Source organism: Lepisma saccharinum, chromosome 15 (assembly GCF_977018435.1).
Source record: "Lepisma saccharinum chromosome 15, izLepSacc3.1, whole genome shotgun sequence".
In the NCBI taxonomy this organism is placed as follows: Eukaryota; Metazoa; Arthropoda; class Insecta; order Zygentoma; family Lepismatidae; genus Lepisma; species Lepisma saccharinum.
Window position 1 is genome coordinate 20,248,747 of NC_139243.1, and position 21,436 is coordinate 20,270,182.

The window sequence follows — 21,436 nt, forward strand, 5'->3', positions numbered from 1 at the left end:
ATGTTCTTATTCTTTCTTAAACCTAAGTAAAAACATTAGGTGAAGGATTGGAGAGCCAATTTGAAAAAAAAATGTTATTTTTGTTGTTCTTTTTCCAGTATAATTTGTTATGTAGGTTGCTGATGAACACTCAGAGCCAACACATCAAATACCAGTTGAACTCACACCAATAGGAGATTCTTCTTGTTCTTCTAATTGCATTTGTTTAGAGCTAAAATATGAGGGCTATTTTTTTCAACCTCCGATAGGGCATGAAATCTAAACTACAGTGAATAGCAAAATGGGTTTATTGGCAAAAGTTACGTACATGTACAATCCACTTTTCAACGTAATCGCCAAGATGATTCAGACATTTATCGTACCGATGCACCAGCTTTCCAATACCCTCTGCAAAAAAAAAAGATGCCACCTGTCTGTTGACCCAGGTCTAAACGGTGTCTGGAAGCTCCTCATTGATGTGGAAGCTCAGTCCTCCAAACCACTTCTTTATCGCCGGGAAAAGGTGGAAGTCACTCAGTGCCAGGTCTGGGATGTAGGGAGAGTGATCAAACACTTCCCAGTGGAATCGTTGAAGAAGGTCTTGGGTTGAAGCAGCAACATACGGTCGGATATTATCATGAAGCAAGACAATGCCTGAAGACAGCATGCCTCTCCGTTTGTTCTGGATGGCTCTGCATAGTCTGCGCAATGTCTCACAGTATGCAGCTGCATTGATTGTGCCCCTCTGCCTGTATAAATCGTATCATACTACGCACCTCGCACTTGGCGGTATTAGACATATCTACGGGCCTGTCGCTCTGCTTCAACTGAAGCGTTGGCCGTAGCAGTGGTGGTGGTAGTGGCAGGGGGAGGGGGAATGCCAATCACGCTGCGTGATGCTCTGCTTCCTAGTGCTTCACGGGCCACCTAGCTGTGCATTAAGAGGTTGAAAAAAAAATAGCCTTCGTATAATAACTTGACACAACAGCACATTGAGGGCCCGGGCCTAATTACCAACCGCCGGCCTTACTCCCACCTGATTTTACTCTCACCCAAGGAGGAATATCATACAACCAGTTAAAGGGGTGGCATTTGGTCAACACAACGAACCCCCAGTCGTCGTCGTAGGTTTTCATGACAAGGTTACACTACTCATTCGTAGCTTCCCAATTTCTCCACGATGGTGGGTGACCACAGGTCCCATACACACGCCAAAATCTCAGGAGAAAAGTCGTTACGCTTCCCCCAGGAGACTTGAACCTGCGCACGTCCTGTAGCCGGAGCCCAAAGCATGATGCCTTAGACCAGGGGTTCCCAAACGTTTTTTGTTTCACAACACGCTTAGTGTTTCAAGATGTTTTCACAGAACACAAGTCAGAATGTAGGTCTATCTAACACTTGCAATGCTCAGTTAGTTTGGTTAGGTTGCTTGTGTTAAGTATAATAATAAAAAAAAAGGTAATTCAGAAATATTTTACATATAAAAAGTACTAAATAAGCACATATTTGGAAAAATCACATCATTTCAGTGAAAATATGGGAACCACTGTCTTAAACCGTCCGGCATAGTGTGGGACATTTGTTGGGAGCTAGGATGACAAAATCTCAGCTCAGATTTTCTCCCCAAATACTTAACTTATTATTTCTTTTTTCTTTTTAAAAAAAATGAGACTAGTGTGTTGTAAATTCAAGTATGGCATACCTTCAAATATCAACAAACGATTTGGAGAAATGTGAATGATACGGTTGTGTGACATTGGGGCAACACCTTTCCAAGTATCAATTAAACATTGAAACCATATTAACGCAAAAGGATCTCGTTTTCAAAATAATGAACAAATCTGATCTCTCAAGCATTCATTTTCATAAGGTACAGGACCTTACATATATTTTAATAAAATAACATCTCACAACCTGCGCACATTATCAGGTACAAACAATGTAATATTTACACTTTTAATTACAATAAGTATCTTTTAAATAGCGTCACATGACTTGCATGGCAGTAACTTGACAAGTACTCTCATAAAACAGTTAAAATTTTACTGATCTATGAAAATCATGAATTATTTTCAATTATGTACACATATACAAATGTAAAAGACTTAGATGGAAGCTCAGAATAGTTCCACTCTATCCACTGTACATACATAAATACATATACAATTTGACCAGGGAGTGATCTCAAGCAACAGGCAGCAAATGCATATACAATATGGTAACACAAAATGGAATGACATGAAGACGAAAATTCTATTAATAACAGTGCCATAAACTTAGCTCCAAAAAATATGCTCAAAACATTACTGCTCCAACCTTTCAACACTATTTTTATCCTATTTTCCTTTCCCTAATCTGCCACTTGTTATTTTCACATAAAACTGATTTGTATTAAAAAAAATAACTAAAAATACATTATCTGAACACATAACCACAAATTCAAAACAAAGCTGATATAAATTTCACTACGCAAATTTATCCACTAACTGTGCATAAAAAATAAATTGTAAAAAAATTACTATATAAAAACTTTGCACTGTTAGGATTAGCAATATCAACATGTCTTTTTTCCTCGTGAGTATTTCCAACTACTTATTATCAGTCAAGGAATGCAATGCGAATTTTCGTATAAATTTCTGCGAACAGCACACAACGTACAGAGAAGTATGAACACAACTGGGGAAATAATATGGCTGTCAACGTCACTGAATGAGAAAGCAAACAAACAAACAAAAAAGGATCACAGAAACCAAAACTGCACTACGTATGATCCTTTTTAATTAACGGAGACTTCAGTGTTCTTTCACACTGAATATCCTCTGACACAAGATTAAGATTCAGCGCATCCATCACCTTCCCGTCCAGATATTCACCTCCCGCATCCAGCTTTTCACTGTAATGTCGCGACTCGTTTGAGAGTCCTGTGCAGTTGCGAACATTCAACTCCTGCCACTCCACCTCCGTCTCGGTGCTAGCAGTTCGAATCATTTCATTGCAGCCACCAGCGGTTGACGACGGCACGTGGTTGCTGGTTGCAGTATTAACATTTACACTATCTAGCTGCCAGGTGTGGTCTCTCTCTACTTCTTTTGAAACAACAAGGAATAACTCCTTCTCCTTGCTCTCCAGTTGTTCTCTCAAATACGATATTACTTCAGACTCCTGCAAAAATATATAAATATTGTCAATTGTCTCTGATACTTTTCTAGTGTCCTAACATCTTGGAATTATGCATTATACAGTGGAACCTCAATTTTACGTTTTTCAGAGGACAAAGTTACAAAAACATAAAATGTGGGAAAATGTAAATGCAATTTTCATTACTCCAGACTGATAGAGTGTGATAAAAGCGTATTTATTGATTAAATGTAGGGTGGAGCCAATACCGATGTATCGGTTTTGGAAAGTACCAGTTGAAATTAATCTACCGACACCAGCAGATATTTTTCCGGCATATCGGGTTGCAAAAATTCCACGCAACATTTTGGTGGAGTCTATAACTATCCCGAAAATTATGCAAAATTCGAAGTTTTTTTTTTTTTAGTGTACCAATTTTGCACGAAATACTGTATTTTGTAATTATATAACATATAGTAAGTCTTGAAGCTTTCTTGGTGATGAATGATGAAAAGGTTCCCTCGGGCTATCGACCAGGTGAGTTGCGGAAAAGATTCCAAGCTTTCGAGAGCTAACGTCACTCTCATCTTCAGAGTAGAAATGCAGTTCTGAGCATCAACCTGGTGTATATAGGTTCATGGAGGGGGCTGGGTGCACCCTTCTGGTTAACTAACGCTAACCAAGCTGGGTCCAGTTCGAGCCCCATGTCGCGATTAAGATTATCTTTTTCTCATGAATGGCTATTGTTTCCTTGATAATGCGATCCCAGTAGTTTGAAGTTTTGGCTATGATTTCTGTGTTGCTGAAATCTGGTCTATGTCCCTTGTTGATTGAATGTTCTGCTAGTCCTCGACTTTGCAGGGTGGAAGTACTTGATATTGCTTTGGTGTTCTTTACAGCGCTGTTCTATTGTCCTACCCATCTGCCCAATGTATGCTTTCCTGCATTTACAGGTAATCCGGTAAGACTCCCGGTGTTTTGAGTCCTAACTTGTCCTTGGGGTTACGTAGTAGGCTTCTGATCTTCGGAGGTGGTTTGTGAATGGTTTTCATGTTCTCTCTCTTGAGGATTCGGCTTATTACTCCGGAGAGATTTCCGGTGTAAGGAAGGATGCCTATCTTCTGGTCAGCTTTGTCCAGGTCCCCTGGAGTGTCCGAATTCCCTGATGTGCTGGTCTTCTTGGACAGTACTCGTTTTAATGTTTTGTTGATGTTGTGTTCCAAGTACCCGTTCAGTTTGTATTTCTTCTGATAGATGCTCGGCGTCGCTGATGGAGATGGCCCGGTGAAATAAAGTAGAGAGTATTGTAGCTCGTTGAGACGGGCTATATGCACCGGGTTCACGCTCAGAACTGCACTTCTATCCTGAAGATGAGAGAGACATTAGCTCTCGAAAGCTTGGAATCTTTTCTGCAACTCACCTGGTCGATAGCCCGAGAGAACCTTTTCATATATAACATATATTTTAATAATCTGTAGCAAATTTCTTGGAAAATTGATGCAAATAATTGAAGAAGAATATTTACACATCAATATTGATCAATAATTTGAACAAATTTTAATTATTGCAAATTTTCAAGTGTCTGTATCGGTATCGGCATTAGTATCGACTCAGCCCTAATTAAATGATAAAGCTACTTTAATCCTAGACTGAACTGGTACTACTGATGTATCGGCATCAATTTGAAATTAATAGATACATTTTCAGTTTGCAAAAAGCCCAAATAACACTTTTGTAGAGTACAAATATCTTGGAAATTATATAATATGCATACTTTTCACTATTTTCTAATAACATTGAAAGTAGAAATAGATTTTGTGATTAAATGATCGTACCATGTGAAATTACAAGAGATTTTGAATCAAAATTGGCAGATTTCTATATACAGGCTGGGCCACAAGTAGGTAGATATTCCATCACAAATATACTACTATTCACTCAGCGGTAGAAAAATACAGGGCACCCGGTGATGGCATCTGAAATTTTTTCACCTGGTGTCTGAATTTTATTTCTCTTATATTTCGAGTTCACTTATGGAAATGTCCATTATCTTTTTTAAATAACGAATAGTGTGTTTACTGTATCACGTGTATCATTAATTGAAAATAATAAATATGGCTAATTCAGGTACTCACATTTTCCGCGAAGCTGTTTTAAGTAATTTTCTATTAATTTCAGTAGCCATTGCCACCATCATAGTTGGAATTCGTTGCATCATTGCTTGGCGTGTTTCTGCTGTTTCTTCCTAAATCGCCGCTAGGTGTGCTGTTGTCGCCTGTATGCCTGCGTATGTGTCATCTGCTGTTCACCGGTGTTAATTGCTGCAGTAAGGGAAGCCAAGCATGGTGTACCTGACCACTATCTATGTTGAGTTCATGGTTGTAGTGCATGATTGCATGTGTTTCTTTGATTTTTGTGTCTATGAGAGTGTGTGCTTTGTATTTGACATGTACTTTTTCGATTTTATGGTTGTAGAATTTGATATGTTTCGCAAGTCCAGTGGTGGGTTGGGCAGTTTTTGCATTTGATAGGTTCTGCTAATTCTCTCACTGATAGGCCTGATGGATCTGCCGATGTAATGAGCCTTGCGCTCGCATTCAGCATCATAAACACCTGGGTTGTTGAGCGGGGAGAGGAAGTACCGTTTATGTTTGTTTAGTTGGTCAGCTATTTTGGAGGTTGGTTTGTGTGCTATTTGGATGTTATAGGGGCGGAGGGATTTGGTAAGGTGGTTGGATGTGGTAGATGGTAACGGAAGGAAAACCACTTAATTTTGTTACTGGGATCTGGTTGCGTTGATGGTGCAGGTTGTCTGACTTGGATTTCAGCCCATAATACAGGGTGAGGCATTCAAACGGGAAGATTTTTAAAAAATCACAAAAAATAGAGAGAGCAAATATTAGTTATTTTTTGAACATGAATGTACTGTACATGAGTGGAAATTACTAGTGTACCTTAAAAATGTTCAATTTTTGAATATGGTGTCAGTAAGATGGCATCCTTGGTTTTGCACACATTGTCGGAGTCTTAGAGTAAATCCGCCCATGATGTTGCGAGAGAAGAAACACTCTTCCAGCAAGATGGTACAACTAGCCATACTGCCAGAGTGTCTATGGATGTGCTTAGACTCGCATTGCCTGGTCGTCTCATCAGCAGATTCGGCGATATTCTGTGGCCTGCCCATTCACCCAACTTGGCAGCTCCTGACCTATTTCTGGTAGGTTACCTCAAATCCAAAGTATTCAAGGACAACCCTCCAAGAACCAGGGATGACTTGAAGGAGCGAATTCGGCAAGAGATCCACAACATTCCGTTGGAGATGCTACGCAACATCATGGGCGGATTTACTCTAAGACTCCGACAATGTGTGCAACACCAAGGACGCCATGTTACTGACACCATGTTAAAAAAATGAACATTTTTCAGGTACACTAGTAATTTCCACTCATGTAGAGTACATTCATGTTCAAAAAATAAATAATATTTGCTCTCTATTTTTTGTGAATTTTTTAAATCTTCCCATTTGACTTACTCCCTGTATGAATAAACATGGCATTATAAATTTTTGTTATGTCGCTCTTTTTCAAACAAACCTAGTTTGAAAGTTCACAATTTAACATTTCATTTGTTTATTCATGTTGTAGGACAAAATCTGATTAGTAATATTTCAAACCATTCAGATCTATCTAAAAATATTTAATCAGAGAACTTTTTGTAAAACTGCTTGCACATATGTAAAAGAAATATGTAAATTTTACATGCCTAATAGATGGCTTTGTTAAACTTGGGAGAAATTAAAAACTCTGAGAGCATAGTAAGCCTTTTTCCCAAATAGCAAACACTTCTCAATACTGGACATTTATTTTTGTTCTGCCATCGGTGTGCATTACAGAGAAGTTCAACTTTGTTTAGAATGATTCTAAATGCACTCACCTTGCCAATGAGTTCTGGAGACTCTAATTTAGAGTCTAGGTTGTAATAACTGCCTTGAATCTCACGAATAGTCACCCAGTGTTTTCTCTTGAGAGGCAAAAATACAAAACCAAATTTGTAGTCACTTGGCACATTTAAAATAAATCCTTTGATCTTGTTCAAATTCAAACAATTGGGATCTCTGTAAGTAAAGGATGTAACAATACACATTAATAAAAACATACATAAACACAACATAAAACATGTTCATGATGGTTGCGGTAAACGCAGTTTAAAATTACTCACGTGAAATTTAGAAGATTTCGCACTTCCGCTTTGCACAATTTAATGGTTCAATCCTATTAATTTCGAAGACTGTCTTCATTCACAAAAGGGTATGAAGGTGAATGAAGACAGTGGATCTTCGAAATTAAAAGGATTGAACCATTAAATTGTGCAACGTGGAAGTGCGAAATCTTCTAAATTTCACATGAGTAATAAAACATGTTATTAGCTACTATAAACTTAAGAGTGATAGATTATAAAGTTTGGAAAGGTCAAATGAAGATTTGAGAAACAGAAGTTCTTAGCCACCCGAGCCTCTTTCGCATGCAAATCCCCTTGCTGCCCAAGCAGATTTTCAGCAAAATGCAGTTTTATAAAAATGACTGTAGATCGGATGCTAATTGCGGTAGACAGACAAATGATATAGTGTTTTACTCGGAATGAACCCTACATTCGGACTATATAAAATGTATGCAGATTCGGTGTATATATGGAGGGAGAGGGGAGGAAACGGAAAATTCCAAATTTTTTGAAGAAAAAATGGGGGTTTCTTCAACACCTCTTCCCCCCTCCCTCCCTTCTGGCCACATGGGGAAAATTCCTTGTGACCTTGGGTACAGAGAAGCAAACGTTTCACCTGTCTAGTCTCCAGTGGTGGAAGAAAATGATTTGGTGTTTTAAGTCCACTTTATGCACAGTAAGGCTAATTGGGACTGGACCTACAGCTTAAAGTGGGATCCGAACCACTATGTGCCTCCACCGGGTATCGAACCCGGGACCTCTTGATTACAAGGTGAGGACGCTACCACTGCGCCAGCGGGGAGGCTCTAGGTGGTGATGGAAGAAAAGAATTGCTGACAAATCTGGCCTTTGTTTGTCGGAATTCTTTTTCCTTTGTGAGCCGCCACACCAAAAAAGGTGTCATTTTCCTGCCTTTTTTGTTCGACACCAAGACGTGCAAGAGTCATAATTGTTTAATATGTGCGTTAACAATAATGTAAAAGAAGAAAATCGCAAATCCAGCCAAAAATAGCGACATTATAACATAAAAACTATGAGCATGCTAGAGGATCTCGATCGAGATGCTCGGGATGCAAGGGGTTACATGTAGAATCTCAATCGAGACGCTCGGGATGCAAAAGGTTAATATACCATGATTATATTGCTTCCAGTGTTACTAATACACCTCATGCTAGAGGTGTAATTCAGATATGTGAATAATTAAAATCAGGAAATGGGAAAAGGACCGGGCTGTTGCCTGGTTTAAGTCAGTAGTGAGAATTTTTTAACTTTTATCCTGGCAAAGAGAATGAGATATTGGCAAAATATAAATAGTCCTGTCTATCTGGATTCAACAGGGTGGTTCATGTAAAACTAACACATGTAGTGTTTTTTTCTTTAAAGAAGAATACATCATAAATCTCCAAGCTAGTTTCATGATGCAGGACATCTGTGCAGAATTTGATGGCTTTCGGTGACATATTGCCTCAGTTGTCATGAAGATGCAGTGCATACCACATATTTTCATGGTGTTTGGTGATAAATACCATACAACTGTGTCAAGGCTATTTTGAACAGGATGGGGCCAAGTACCACACATCAAATGAGTCCTTGGAGTTGATCCAAACTTTCATTGAAGAATGGATAATTTTTTGCAACTTATGATCACCAAGATTACCTGACTTGACACCTCCATACTTCTTTCTGTGGGGATGTTTTTGGAAAAATTGTAAGCTACATGCCCTCGGACAGTGGAGGAGAATGTTAAAAACGAAATCAATGGTAATGAAAACATCATACTCAAACGAACGGCCAGGGACATGGAATGAGATACCCAGAGCAAGGGGGAAGACATTTTCTGCATGTAATGTAAAGGTTGTTAAACTCCCATATTTAAGGTACATTTAAGATATAATAACTTGTTTCAATCTTTATTCTTGTTCACATACACTGATAATGAAATGTGTCAGTTTTTTATGAATCACCCTGTATTTTTGTGCTGTTTTGTGTTTAGTCCTGTTTCCTGAATTTAAAGCAGGTGAGACCACATACTGTCTTGTACAGTGGATGTGTGGTCTAAGGTACAAGGTGTTGGTCTCGGGCTATGGGATATGTGCTTCCTGGGGAGGGAGGGTAACAACTATTTTCCTGAGATTTCGGCCAGTGTATCTGACTAGCAATCACCTGCCACAGTGAGGAAATTGGGGAACTACAAAGGAGTCATGGAAACTTACAACAACAACTGGGAGTTTGTCGTGCTGACCACACGCCAGCCCATAACTAGCTGGATGATCACCCACCACTGCTGAGGCATAAGGGAGTGTGACCGGCAGTTGGTAGATAGGCCTTGGCCCTCAAGGGCTGTTGCCTCAGGGGTTATTATTATTACGACTGCATACAATGATTTTAGTTTACAGTCTTCTATATTTTGTATTATATCACATGCAATTTTATTTAGTGAGAATGTGCCATTTAACCTTTTGGGTCCCACGCAGCTTGGTCGAGATACCCAAATGTAACCCTCGCGGTCCCAAGGGTCTCGATTGAGACGCTGTGTCAAGGTCGTAGTTTTTACGTTATAACTTTTCTATTTTTGGCTAGAATTTTGATTTTTTTATATTGTTCCTAACACATGTATTTAACAGAAATGTTTCTTGCAGCTTTTTTTTCCTTCATGAAAATGGAGGGGGAAAGGGACTTACTTCTCTTTCGCGTCTCTTTTCAAGGGAAAATATTTGCCAACAAAGGAATTCCGGCTTTGTTGTTCTAAAGCAATGCTTTTCACTCCCGCCTGGTAACTGCATTCGAAGGAAGCTTGTTTATCAGTATCCAATGTAAAAACGAAAGTTTTCCGTGCGGGCGCAAGCAGGGGGGTGGGGAGGGGGAAGACTGGTTGTCGAATCTGCGTTGTGAGAATGGAATTTCGAGGCACGCTGAAGGAAACCTTTTGTTTTTGAGCTGAAGTGTTCCACAAGTTGCAACACAGGTTACCCTGCATTGTCTAAAAATAGAATTTCAAGCAGGTGCAAGAATCGGCGCTCATTTTTCACTGTGTTCTAGCTTTTCATCCGTGAAAGTTGTGCTTAGATGTTAGTTTTGTGCCCAAGTGCGAGGATTTTTCAGGGGATTTCCCCCCATTCCCCCTCCATATGTACGCCAAATGTGCATAAATTATATATCGTCTGAATCTGTGATTCATTTTGCGTACAACGGTATATCGTTCATATCTCTAAGCCCCACGACAGGTTAAGTTTGCAGCAGATTTTATGTATTAAACCACGCGAGTATGGCGCTCAGCATCTCCCATGCAAGTCTTGCCTGAACTGCCGAGCTGTTCATATCACAGACAGTGAGAAAATCTGCAGTATTGCAGGAGGACTACATTCTGTGTGCACGTTTGGGTCTATTATACGTGAAAATTTGCTGCAAACTAAACCTGTCCCGGGGCTTAGGGCATTTAGTTTCTGAGCTATAGTCATTTCAATGTAACTCTGCATTTCGCTCAATTCCGAAGCTTGAGACAGTGGCATACAAGCCTTTCGTTTCAGGGGTAAAACTCGCGTTACATTGGTCATATGACAATGATGCAAATATTTTTCTGTTTCTTACATGGCAGTGATAATTTCTATGTGCATTTTGAATTTTTCATATCCTTTGGGGGGGTTGGGGGAGAAACCCCATTTTTTTTAAAAAAAAGTATTTTTCAGGGGATTTCCCACCTTTCCCATCCGTATGTACGCCGAATGTGCATAAATTATATATCGTCTGAATCTGTGATTCATTTTGCGTACAACGGTATATCGTTCATATCTCCAGGGCAAATAGTCTCTGAGCTAAAGTCATTTCAAGGTACCGCTGCATTTTGAAGCTTGAATCAGTGCCATGCCGACCATTCCTTTTGGGGGGTACAACTCAAGTTACATTGGTCATATGATAATAATGCAAATATTTTTGTGTTCCTTACATGTCAGCGATCATTTCCATGTGCATGTCGACACTGTCATGTAATTTTTTCTTGGGGGGGGGGGAGGGTAGACCCCATTTTCCCCCGAAATTTTGAGTTAGCCCCCTCCCCCCTGCCACATATACGCCGAATTTGCATAAATTTCATATAGTCTAAATCTCCCATTCATTCTGCGTACAACAGTATATCACCCATCTCTCTAGGGCAATTAGCCTCCGATCTACACTCATTTAATTGAAAGTCTGCACTTTGCTCAAAATTGGCTCGGGACCAAAAGGGTTACATGTGAAAATGGCCTTGGGACTCAAAAGGTTAAAGAAGCTGGACCTCATTCTTCAAAATGCATCGTAATGTCCTTAATAAATCCTAAAAGCATGATGTCATATTTATATCTTGCAAGATCAAGTGGATGCACCAGCCTGTATGTACCTCCCTAATGACGATCACAATCAAAAAATCATCCAACACCATGGCAATCTCGAGGTCTACGAGTAAAAAAAAATATCAGAAAAACGAATAAATTCTGACACAGATGCTAATGAAGGACCTTTTCTTTTCTTTGGCCTTAATATGCTTAATCTCTATTATAACTTGTAATCATGCATATGAGGAATTATTAAGGTTAACGTCTATTGTTAATACTACTACTACTAGACACTTAGAGGCACATTCCACTGTAGAGTTTTAATAATATGAGCATTTTATTAAATCCTAGGGATAGGACATTAAGCGGTACTCCATTGATATCGCCCGATATAGAGCATATCTGTAAATTATCAGATAATTTTACCAATCCAATATATCTATAAAAATCTGATAATTTAGTGCAAAATTCTGCCACTTTGTTATAATTTTTATGCATAATCTCCATGCTCTACTTCATACAAAATAACTGTTTAACATTAAACTTCTTTTGCACTGCCGTCACCTCAAAACATGCATTTATTAGGGAGGTCAATAACCCATTCAGGTTCTTCAAGAACCATTTGGGAATTTTATATCAGATCGGTAGAATATTGGTTATCAGTATCGGTAAATGTTATATCAGAACTTTATTGGTATTGGCCAAAATTTCATGTTGGTCCATTCCTATAAAACTACACTTTGTAAAGAAAAAATAGCATCACTTCATTATTATTAGTTTTCGGCATTTCGCTCTTGCATTTTCAGTTGTTTCAATGACTACATCCAACTTGAAAATTTCTTTTCCTAACTGTTAAATAAAATACCCTATATCTTCAATATACGTTTATGTATATAGATCACTTTGCTGAACTAATAACAAAATTAAAGTAAATAATGCTTGTGGAACATGTATACATAAAAACAATTTTGCAACTACATAGACTGATCAAACGTTTTACATGTATCACGATAGCCCAATTTGTCTTTATAGTATGTAAATACATAAACCAGTACCAAGTGTGGTCACCCCTTGTCTTCCTAAGTGCTACCAACCTTCGATGCATGCTATGAATGAGATTTTGACAATATGTGATGTCAATTTAATGAAACCAAGCACATACAATTGCTTATATGAGTTCTTGTTTTGGCTTCTAGGTTTGGTTACACAGTCCTTTGGACCTAATAACCCACAAGTTCTCTATGGGGTTGATGTCTGGAGAGCTGGGTGGCCACCAATGTCTGAATATTCATATCTCGAAACCAGATATTCACCAGCTGTGCACGGTGATAGGTCGCAAGATAGAAAGTGGTCATACAGTGTAAACAATCAGATACACGTTGCAGTCTTATTGAACTATATAGTGAAATAAAAAATGAAATTAGCCTTGTCTTTAAAAACACATTTTTTGAACATTTTCAATGTAACCAATGGAGGTACCAAATACATAGTACATTCCGTCTGCCACTTCAGGACAAAACGTGAAGTGCACAGCAACTTCGTCTTCGTTAAAATCCCCTCTGCCACACTATCCCCAACAACGAACTGTAAACTTTCTTCGTGAACATTGGATCTCTTCCTAACGGGTTTTGAAAGAGCCTGAAATGGTACGTTTACTAGACATGTTACGTGGAACAAATACACAGAACGTATTAACAAGAAAACTACCCTTCAACTTACAACTTGCGTAAAATGAAGGGCTCGGGTGTAAAACATGGTAAGTGACATTTTGAAAAGGTTATTAGAAGTTATACTTTAGATAAATCGTTTTCGTGTTGTGTTTACCAATTTCAGAAGGCTTCACAGAGTCCAGTGCAAATTGTGACATGGCAATTTCACTCGAAAATTGAAGGATGGCACATTTTACTTCGTAACTCATAAAATTACGAAAATGTCACTCACCATGTTTTACACCGAGCCCTTCAAATAATTTCTCAAGCACGACTTGGTGATACCTTGGGAGCAGCTGAAATTTTTGCTCCAGTGTGAAGAACAAATAAGCGGAAAAGAAACGATTTATAAAACAATGCAAAAGAAAATGAAAGAAATATATAACTCACATTAATCCGTACGTAATTATCGAAAACCACAAACAGACCACTTGAAGAAAAAAGGGAGAAAAAATTCATAACAATGCTGACAAAAGAAAAAAACGGCCGCTGTTCTTTATAGAGGCTGCTGGCATTACAGGAAAGTATGTATATCGGCACCTCTTTCAGTGCTTGCCTGTTGCATACAATAATAATAGTCTTACTTCAGTACCTAACATTCGACACTTGATATGGCGACATGACATAATATGACACTCTAAGGGTTAGTGTTTTCAGTTGAACATAGGAGGTGCTGAAGAAAATTAAGGGGTACGCAAGCAACCCCTCGTGCCCCCTGGTGCTGCCCGTGACTTGTAGAGATATGCATCCTGCCAATGTCTTTCGTGGAAAAGCACAACCATATCATTACTCTGCCACAACACGTTTGAGTCTCTGAAATGCAAGAATTTTGAAATATGTCTCCTTTCCAAATCCACAATTTCATTGCGCTCTCATTCCAGAGTAATTTCATAGTTTTTCATATGAAAATAGTGCATATCCCCAGTCTGTACCATTCCATAAACCGTAACATCTGACAAATTCATATGTAGCTTTCGTACATGCTTCAGTTAGTTTGGGATTTTTACATAAAACTTTTCAAGAAACACCCTGTTATTTTAAAGAACCTGCGGTAGCTCAGTCATTAGAGTGTCTGACTTCCATGCCAGAGACCCGGGTTCGATCCCTGGCAGGGAAGAACTGGGACTTTTTCAACCAGTTCAAGCAGCTCCGGTGTCCACCCAGCTTCGTATAAAGTGGATACCTGGAGGAAACTCTGGGGGATAAAGGCAGCCAGGGGCGTGGTGCTGGTCACATCACCCCCAGCTCGGCCGATATCAAGAAAGTGTGGGGCCCTAATCCCACACCCCTATACGCCTTTATGGTGTGGTGTAAAGCACCCTGTTATTTTAGTCGGGGCATTACACTAGTATGACTAAGGATAACTCCTACCTCATTTTGAGGTCTAATTACAATTTGATGTAAACTCCTTTCCCTGTTCTTTAGTGTCATGTCCTTTATCTTATGATCCACTTAAGGAGATGTCTTTCTTTCTGCCACAGTGCCTTTCCTCTGATGATTTTCCACGTTCTTCTTCGCTTTGGGCAACGGCTAACTGTGTGCATTTATGTACAAGAAGTTGTCGCCCAATTTAGGGCCTACATCTGAGAATAACCATCTTATGTAAAGCAAGGAACATTACTTGCTTACGTGAGGAAAGGATGCACTTCTAGAAAACCTGTGCTAAATGCACTACTCACCAGAACACTCCTAAATAATGATAACCTAACCAAACTGTCAATAATAAACACAGTTTGCAAAATACAACACACCACAAGCTCCACTAGTAAGAAGGGCATTTGATTTCAAGTTGTGCAGGAAAGCTAAATAGGAAGAGATCCAAAACATTTCACCATTCATAATAAGAATACAGTGATGCTATTTTTTTCTTTTATTGTATTATTATTATTATTATTAGTGGTGTTTCAAACAATTTATACTTACTTTCTCTTGTCGAACCATATGGCTTCACAATCCTTTCTTTGGAGAGCAGCCATTATCACATTTATGTCATAATTTCCTAAGCCTAGCAGTGATTTATGTGGGTTAATCCAGTCATTTGGAGACAGGCTGTAGCAAATGTTGTCCAGTTCAGTTTTAGTAAATGCTCCTTTCTCTTGGAAAAGGTTGTTCAGTGCATGAAGGGCACATAGCTCTTTAACCTGAAAGAAGATGCAATATTAGGGTCTATTTCTGCACACCCATTGAAATATGAACACAACACAGAATATGACACAAAAGTAACAGATGGTATCATACAGTGTGTTTTAAAAGTCCTCCAGGATTCTAAAAAAGCTATAACTATAAAGTAATACGTTTATTACAACAAAATATTGTTGTTGATTTTTTTTGTAATTTTTATACAGGAAAATTTATAATTTTGTTTTTCCTACACTGCTGAATGACGTGTATGCAGGCGATTACGTGATTCCAAGATGATACCGATGCAGGAAAAAGGTCAAGTGTGTGTTATGGCTTGCAGAGTTAAAATCTTGTAACGTTTGGATAAACACCCTCAGCGGTAGAGGCACATATTTTTGGTAAATAAAAAAGCAAAATAAAAAAAAAGTAAATAAAATAAAATTTTGGTGTTATAGCGGTAAAAAAAGCGATCAAAAGCCATATATAAAATTTCATTTTGTTTTTAAAATTGTGAACATAATCCAAAATTTGATTTAAAATCTGCACTTATTATGATAATAAACATAACCCTTCTAATAGCACATTTATGTAGTTACCAGAGTATTAAGTTTATTCCTGTATAAAGGGGTCCATTCTTGCTTCTCAAACATTTACAGCAGAATTAACCCATTTTCCAATAATTGCATAACTCACAGGATAATTCAAAGTGTCGCATCGGTAAATAAATTCTAAATTTCGTGTATAAGAGTCTATTTCGCATTTTGCAGTTCATTTCGCATCATTTTGTGACAAAACAGGGTAGGAAAATGCACCTCACACTTTCAGAAACATTAAAAATGAACATTAGAATGTGTTATTTCACATTTCGTGTTTTTGTCAAAAACGAAATACGCATGCCCCTACTCAGCAGAGACAAGTATCCAGAGATGGTACAAAAAGCATAAGGCTATGGGACGATATGTGGTGTGATTCACAACATTCCAGACGAGCATAGTCAGAATGCAATTCTCTGATTCAAACAAAGATTGCAAGAGTGGTTGGGCGTGAATAGTGCCCAGTTGGAGATCTGGTGATGAACCAAACCACATCAAACATTAATTTTAAAGTTTTCTGTGTAACAAACAATATTCCATTGTAACAAACCTATTACTTTAAAAGTTATAGGTTTTTAAAATCATGCAGGACTCATTAAAACAGACTGTGGAAGCCTGTGGGTCGGCTAAACATACAGTATCGATGTGAACCAATTCTCATTACTTAAAGGGAGATTTCACACTAAAGCGACATACGTCACTTGGGAATGAACCAATCAACAGCAGCGCTTCACTCTAACAAAAATTAACAGATGGCATAAAACAGCAGTAGAATTGTGATCCAGCAACAATGTGTTGTATGTAGAGCCACAATGATCAAGATTTCAGTACTAAAACTGGGCATATTTCGTGATCAAAAGCAGTATATAAAATAATTGCATTCTGGTGTTAAAACTGTGTATAAAAAACCTAAATTTGATTTTAAATTTATACTTATTACACAAAGTTAGCATTTCACTTCTAATACCAGATTTATATAGTTTTCAGAGTACGAAGTTTATTCCCATATAAAGGAGTCAATTTTTGCTCCTCAAATACTTACAGCACAAATAAATAAATTTTTCAGTGATTTGCATAACTAAAGCCCCTATCACACGGAACTGAATTTCTAGTAGGAATGCCCTAGTTGGTGCTGAACTAACTATCTAGGTAGCAATCATGGCCACCTGGCTGACTGCTTTGGAGGAATAGGACATGTTCTAATTGCTACTTGCTTTCCTCGACTGGATTGATTGATTGAGTGATTGATTTAGTTTATTTTACTTCGCGTTTTGTGCCTCTTGGCTAATTTGCGAAGATGAGGATGAGTGATGAAAGGATGAAATTGATGAATGGACATTTACAAACAACCAAGCCCGACCGGGATTCGAACCCGGGACCCTTGGCGTCGCAGCGCGATGGGCTAACCGCTCGGCCACAGGGTCGGGCTTTCCTCGACTGGATTCTGTGAAACAAAGTTTTGCCATGTGAAGATAATCTGTGAGTGTGCAAAGGAGATCTTTTGTCTGTGGTTTCCGAGTGTTACTTCAGCAATGTATAACGTATACAGCATGAAAGGTGCGTTGAGTTACACTATAACCGATGTGCCAATTACAAATCCCCAGATGTGCCAATTACAAATCTCCATCGGTCTTTCTACGCTTTCCCCCAAGATCTTATTTTCTGCTCTCTGAGAAGAAACCCACGTTCGTTCCCATGAAGCCTCCCATATATCACCGCCCCTACTTCAAGGTGAAGGAAACAGTGTGTCCAACAATAAACTCTCATATCTGTCCCATACAAATTCGTCTAAACTGTGGCTCACGTCAAGATAATTTCAGCCCAGATGGAGCCTATCGAGATAATTTCGGCAGAGAAGGAGCTAATCACCTGGAACTTCAGGCATTTAAAATTTAAAACCCCAAGAAGACTTTCTCCCTTGTTTTGAACAAAGATCCTCTGTCCTTGTGAGATTTTGCAGGTGGCCAGGCTCGGAATTGAGACAATTGCTCCACACATGGTGTTCTCCACGAGACGCATAACTTCCACGATCGCCGCCAGCCCGTCTGGCTCATTGACGTCGAATTGACAAGAGTAAATAGCAGAGAATCTTGAACTCCAACCCTGCCAGAACATTTCTCTTCGTATATCTTCGCTTCGATGCGATTTCGACAGCAAAGGAAGGAATAACTTTACCGAAGTGTCCGAGTTGTGTGCGATAGAATTTGAGCTGAGAGCCATTAAAATTAATTAGAACAGATGCTTTTCATTCCTCGAGATCAGCTCTCAAACAAGGTGCTATTGTGTTTTCATGCTATGCGATTATCGCCTCTCGGTAAGCAATTCTCACCCTTATCTCCCCCGTGTGTTACGATTATCGCCCCTACAGGAAGAAGTGACCACGTGTGGGCGGAGTAAAAAGTTCAACGACCAATAGAGTGAAGGACAATTCTGGGGAGAACGGAAAGAAAAGACGAAGTAAGGACTTAGCAGAAGCAGTGGAAAGTGAGAGTGGAAATACACAGTTCGAGAGACACAGTTCGATTTGGCAGTTCGACATTCACATTTTAGAGAGACAGTTTTAGAACATTCGCAGTTAAAACTTTCAGCACCTTTATAGGTCAGAGAGAAATTGTTTTCTCTTCTCTGGACCATGTTTAAAATCTTAGCTTTGTGATTTCAAACTTCTTTAACGTAACTGGTTAGGCCATGGTGCTCGAATGTATTGTTTACATATAAAACCGACCATCAGCGGTCTGCGTTGCTCACTTGTTTAGAGCGGGGCATCATGGACCCGCGAGTGTTTTGTCTTGTGTCGGCGAGCGACCAGAGATTGTAAGTATTTCTACAGAAATGTATTAAACATTATTTTGTAACATATTTCAGTGTCCAGTATTCTGATTTCTGATTTTTTCAATTTTTGATTCCTACCTGTAAAACAACATTTGGCTTGTAAACGAAGACCGATGAAAAGGGAACTTCATCGTCTTTTCTCATCGGCCGTATCTTGGACCGTGACTAATTTTAATGGTACATTTTAATTGCTCATTACGTGATTGAACATCCATGACTTATAAATAATCCAAACCTAGGTTCGAACCTCTAAACGCCCCCTTTTATTATTTATTATATTTTTAATTACTGTTATAAATGGCTTTTCCCGAACAGGGACTTGTTTACAAGCCATACTTAATGTACCATTTCTAAAATTGTTCTAAATTTGCCCTCAATTTTATAAATTTCATAAAGAAATCAGGACACTACAGTAGTTTTTGCATGCCTCGCGAGTGAACTAACTTCCGAGTAGCATAAGTTGATAAAGTGGAAACAACGAGTTGACAATATTATTGAAATGCACATACGTAAAAAGTGAAAGTACAAGTAAAGGGGAACTATGGAGCTAAAAGCTAATTTTGAGGGCGAGATAACTTAATCGCTACCATGAAAATGAAGTATGATAAATAGACGACCATGCATTAAGAATTTCTAGTGTTTGTTTTTTATTTTTTGTTTTGTCAAGGGGCAGAGATAGGTTTGTTTCACAAATAAATAAGGTGAAATTGTAACAGCAATAATGGGGATGACGATTGAGGAATTTAACAAATCCGTGCTAGAAGCAATTGGGCTATTAAGAGCAGACCTAACCGAAAAGCTAGACTCGTTTAGTGAAAAGTTAGACTCCTTAATTAAGGAAGTGAAAGTAACTAGGGAGGAAGTGAGTGCTAAATTTGATGCATCCCCAGACTGTCATGATGAGGGGCTAGATATAAACAAAGTGGATGATGATGATGAATTAATTGTTAGTGAGGTACAGCAGGCAGAAGTTAGGCCTAATGATGATAATGCTATCATTAAGGATTTTAATAGAGCTGAGAAGCATAAGTTTGCTATTAGTAATAGAGTAACTTTTGAGCTAGGAGTGAGGGGGGATATGACCCACTTTAAGAAGATTATTGCTGATGAATTAAGGCTAATTGAGTACGGTGAAATAGGATGGATGTACCGTAATGGGAAGGTTAGGAGTAGGCTGCGTAGCTTTGAAAGTTGGAGGATTAAGGAGAGAAGGGGAATAAAGGGGAAAGTAGAGAGTAATGGCAAGAATAATGCATCTACATTAATGAAAGCTCAAGGTAGCAAGCACATAAATAAAGTAATGGAACCCCTCTTTAATTTGCCTGCCAGCAAGGAACTGGTCAAGGGCAGTAAATGGTCCGAAGCTAGCGTTAACCTAACCAGCAATGAAAGTATGTCACTACTCATGAAACTTAACTGTAGCCAAGACACTAAAGCATATCTTTTTAGCATTCTAGTAGACGAAGTTAACGTAGCATTGAGCAACACGCATACGGCTCTGCGTAATGTCAGAGGTAAAGGACGGCACGACGTTTCCGCCTCGTTCCGTAACCATGTAGGCCAGACAACACCCAACATGCATAAAATGTTTCAAGTATGGAAGGGTAACAGAAAAAAGAAGAGAGGTAAAGTACACAAATGTACCAGAAGGTAAGAGGCTAGATTTTTATGATGACTGTGCAATGTACACACTTATTACACCAATATAAGTGTAAATAATGAGCAATTTCTTCCAAAATTAATTTTTTCAGTAACTTCGTAGCTGCGGAACAGCAGAAACACCACATACTTCTTACCAACATACAGTTTTTGAGTTGTTTACAAAACAAAAGCTAAATTAAATCACAAATTAGCTGTATTTTACAAAATTTTTGCAAGATGGCATAGCAGCCACTATGATTATAATTTTTTGAACGAATAGAAACTTTGCATACCAGTATTATTGGTACCAGTAGTGTTTAAAGACTACCATGATATTTTAATACATTTATAGAGTAGATAAAATGATGAGAAGGATTTTAAAACTGTATAATTGGAGAAATATGAGGAAAGATGTCAGATCTTATGTTGCAGACTGCATTACATGTCAGAGTACTAAAGATAACACACATCCACCTAGACAAACACTGTTATTGCACAGTATGGAAGGTAGAGATATTGTTTTGTTCATAGATATTCAGGGCCCATTACCAAGGGGTAAGAGAGGTGAAAGATTCTTACTAACTATTCAAAATGCAAAAACTAGGTTTCTAACCGCATACACCTTACGTAACAGTACTACCGACAGCATACTACGAAAGCTAATTGATGTCTATTTTTTACATTTCGGGATCCCAAATTTAATAGTAAGTGACAATGGAGTCCAGTTCAAGGCAAATAAATATGTACAGTCGTTAGCCTCTCTAGGCATAAAGGTTGCTTACACCCCGGTATACAAACCGAGCAGTAACCTAGTAGAGAGGATACACAAAGATTTGAACCGGCTTATGCGAGTGGTCTGTGAAGGCGCGCATAATGCTTGGCCAGAGCATGTCACCAAGGTTGTTAACTTGTTGAATGG

At 38.6% G+C, this 21,436-nt stretch overlaps 1 protein-coding gene across 1 annotated transcript in view; it reads right to left on the bottom strand.

Annotated features, from left to right (window-relative positions):
* Positions 1-1,821: 1,821 nt before the first annotated feature.
* Positions 1,822-21,436, bottom strand: part of LOC145999414 (josephin-1-like) — a 64,063-nt gene continuing 44,448 nt past the window's right edge. Inside the window, exons 3-5 of the mRNA XM_083136370.1 lie at positions 15,254-15,471; positions 7,030-7,210; positions 1,822-3,141 (exon numbers count right to left, since the gene is read on the bottom strand). Of these exons, the coding sequence (XP_082992496.1) occupies positions 2,740-3,141; positions 7,030-7,210; positions 15,254-15,471 (801 nt within the window). The 3' untranslated portion in view covers positions 1,822-2,739. The remainder of the gene's footprint in view (positions 3,142-7,029; positions 7,211-15,253; positions 15,472-21,436) is intronic.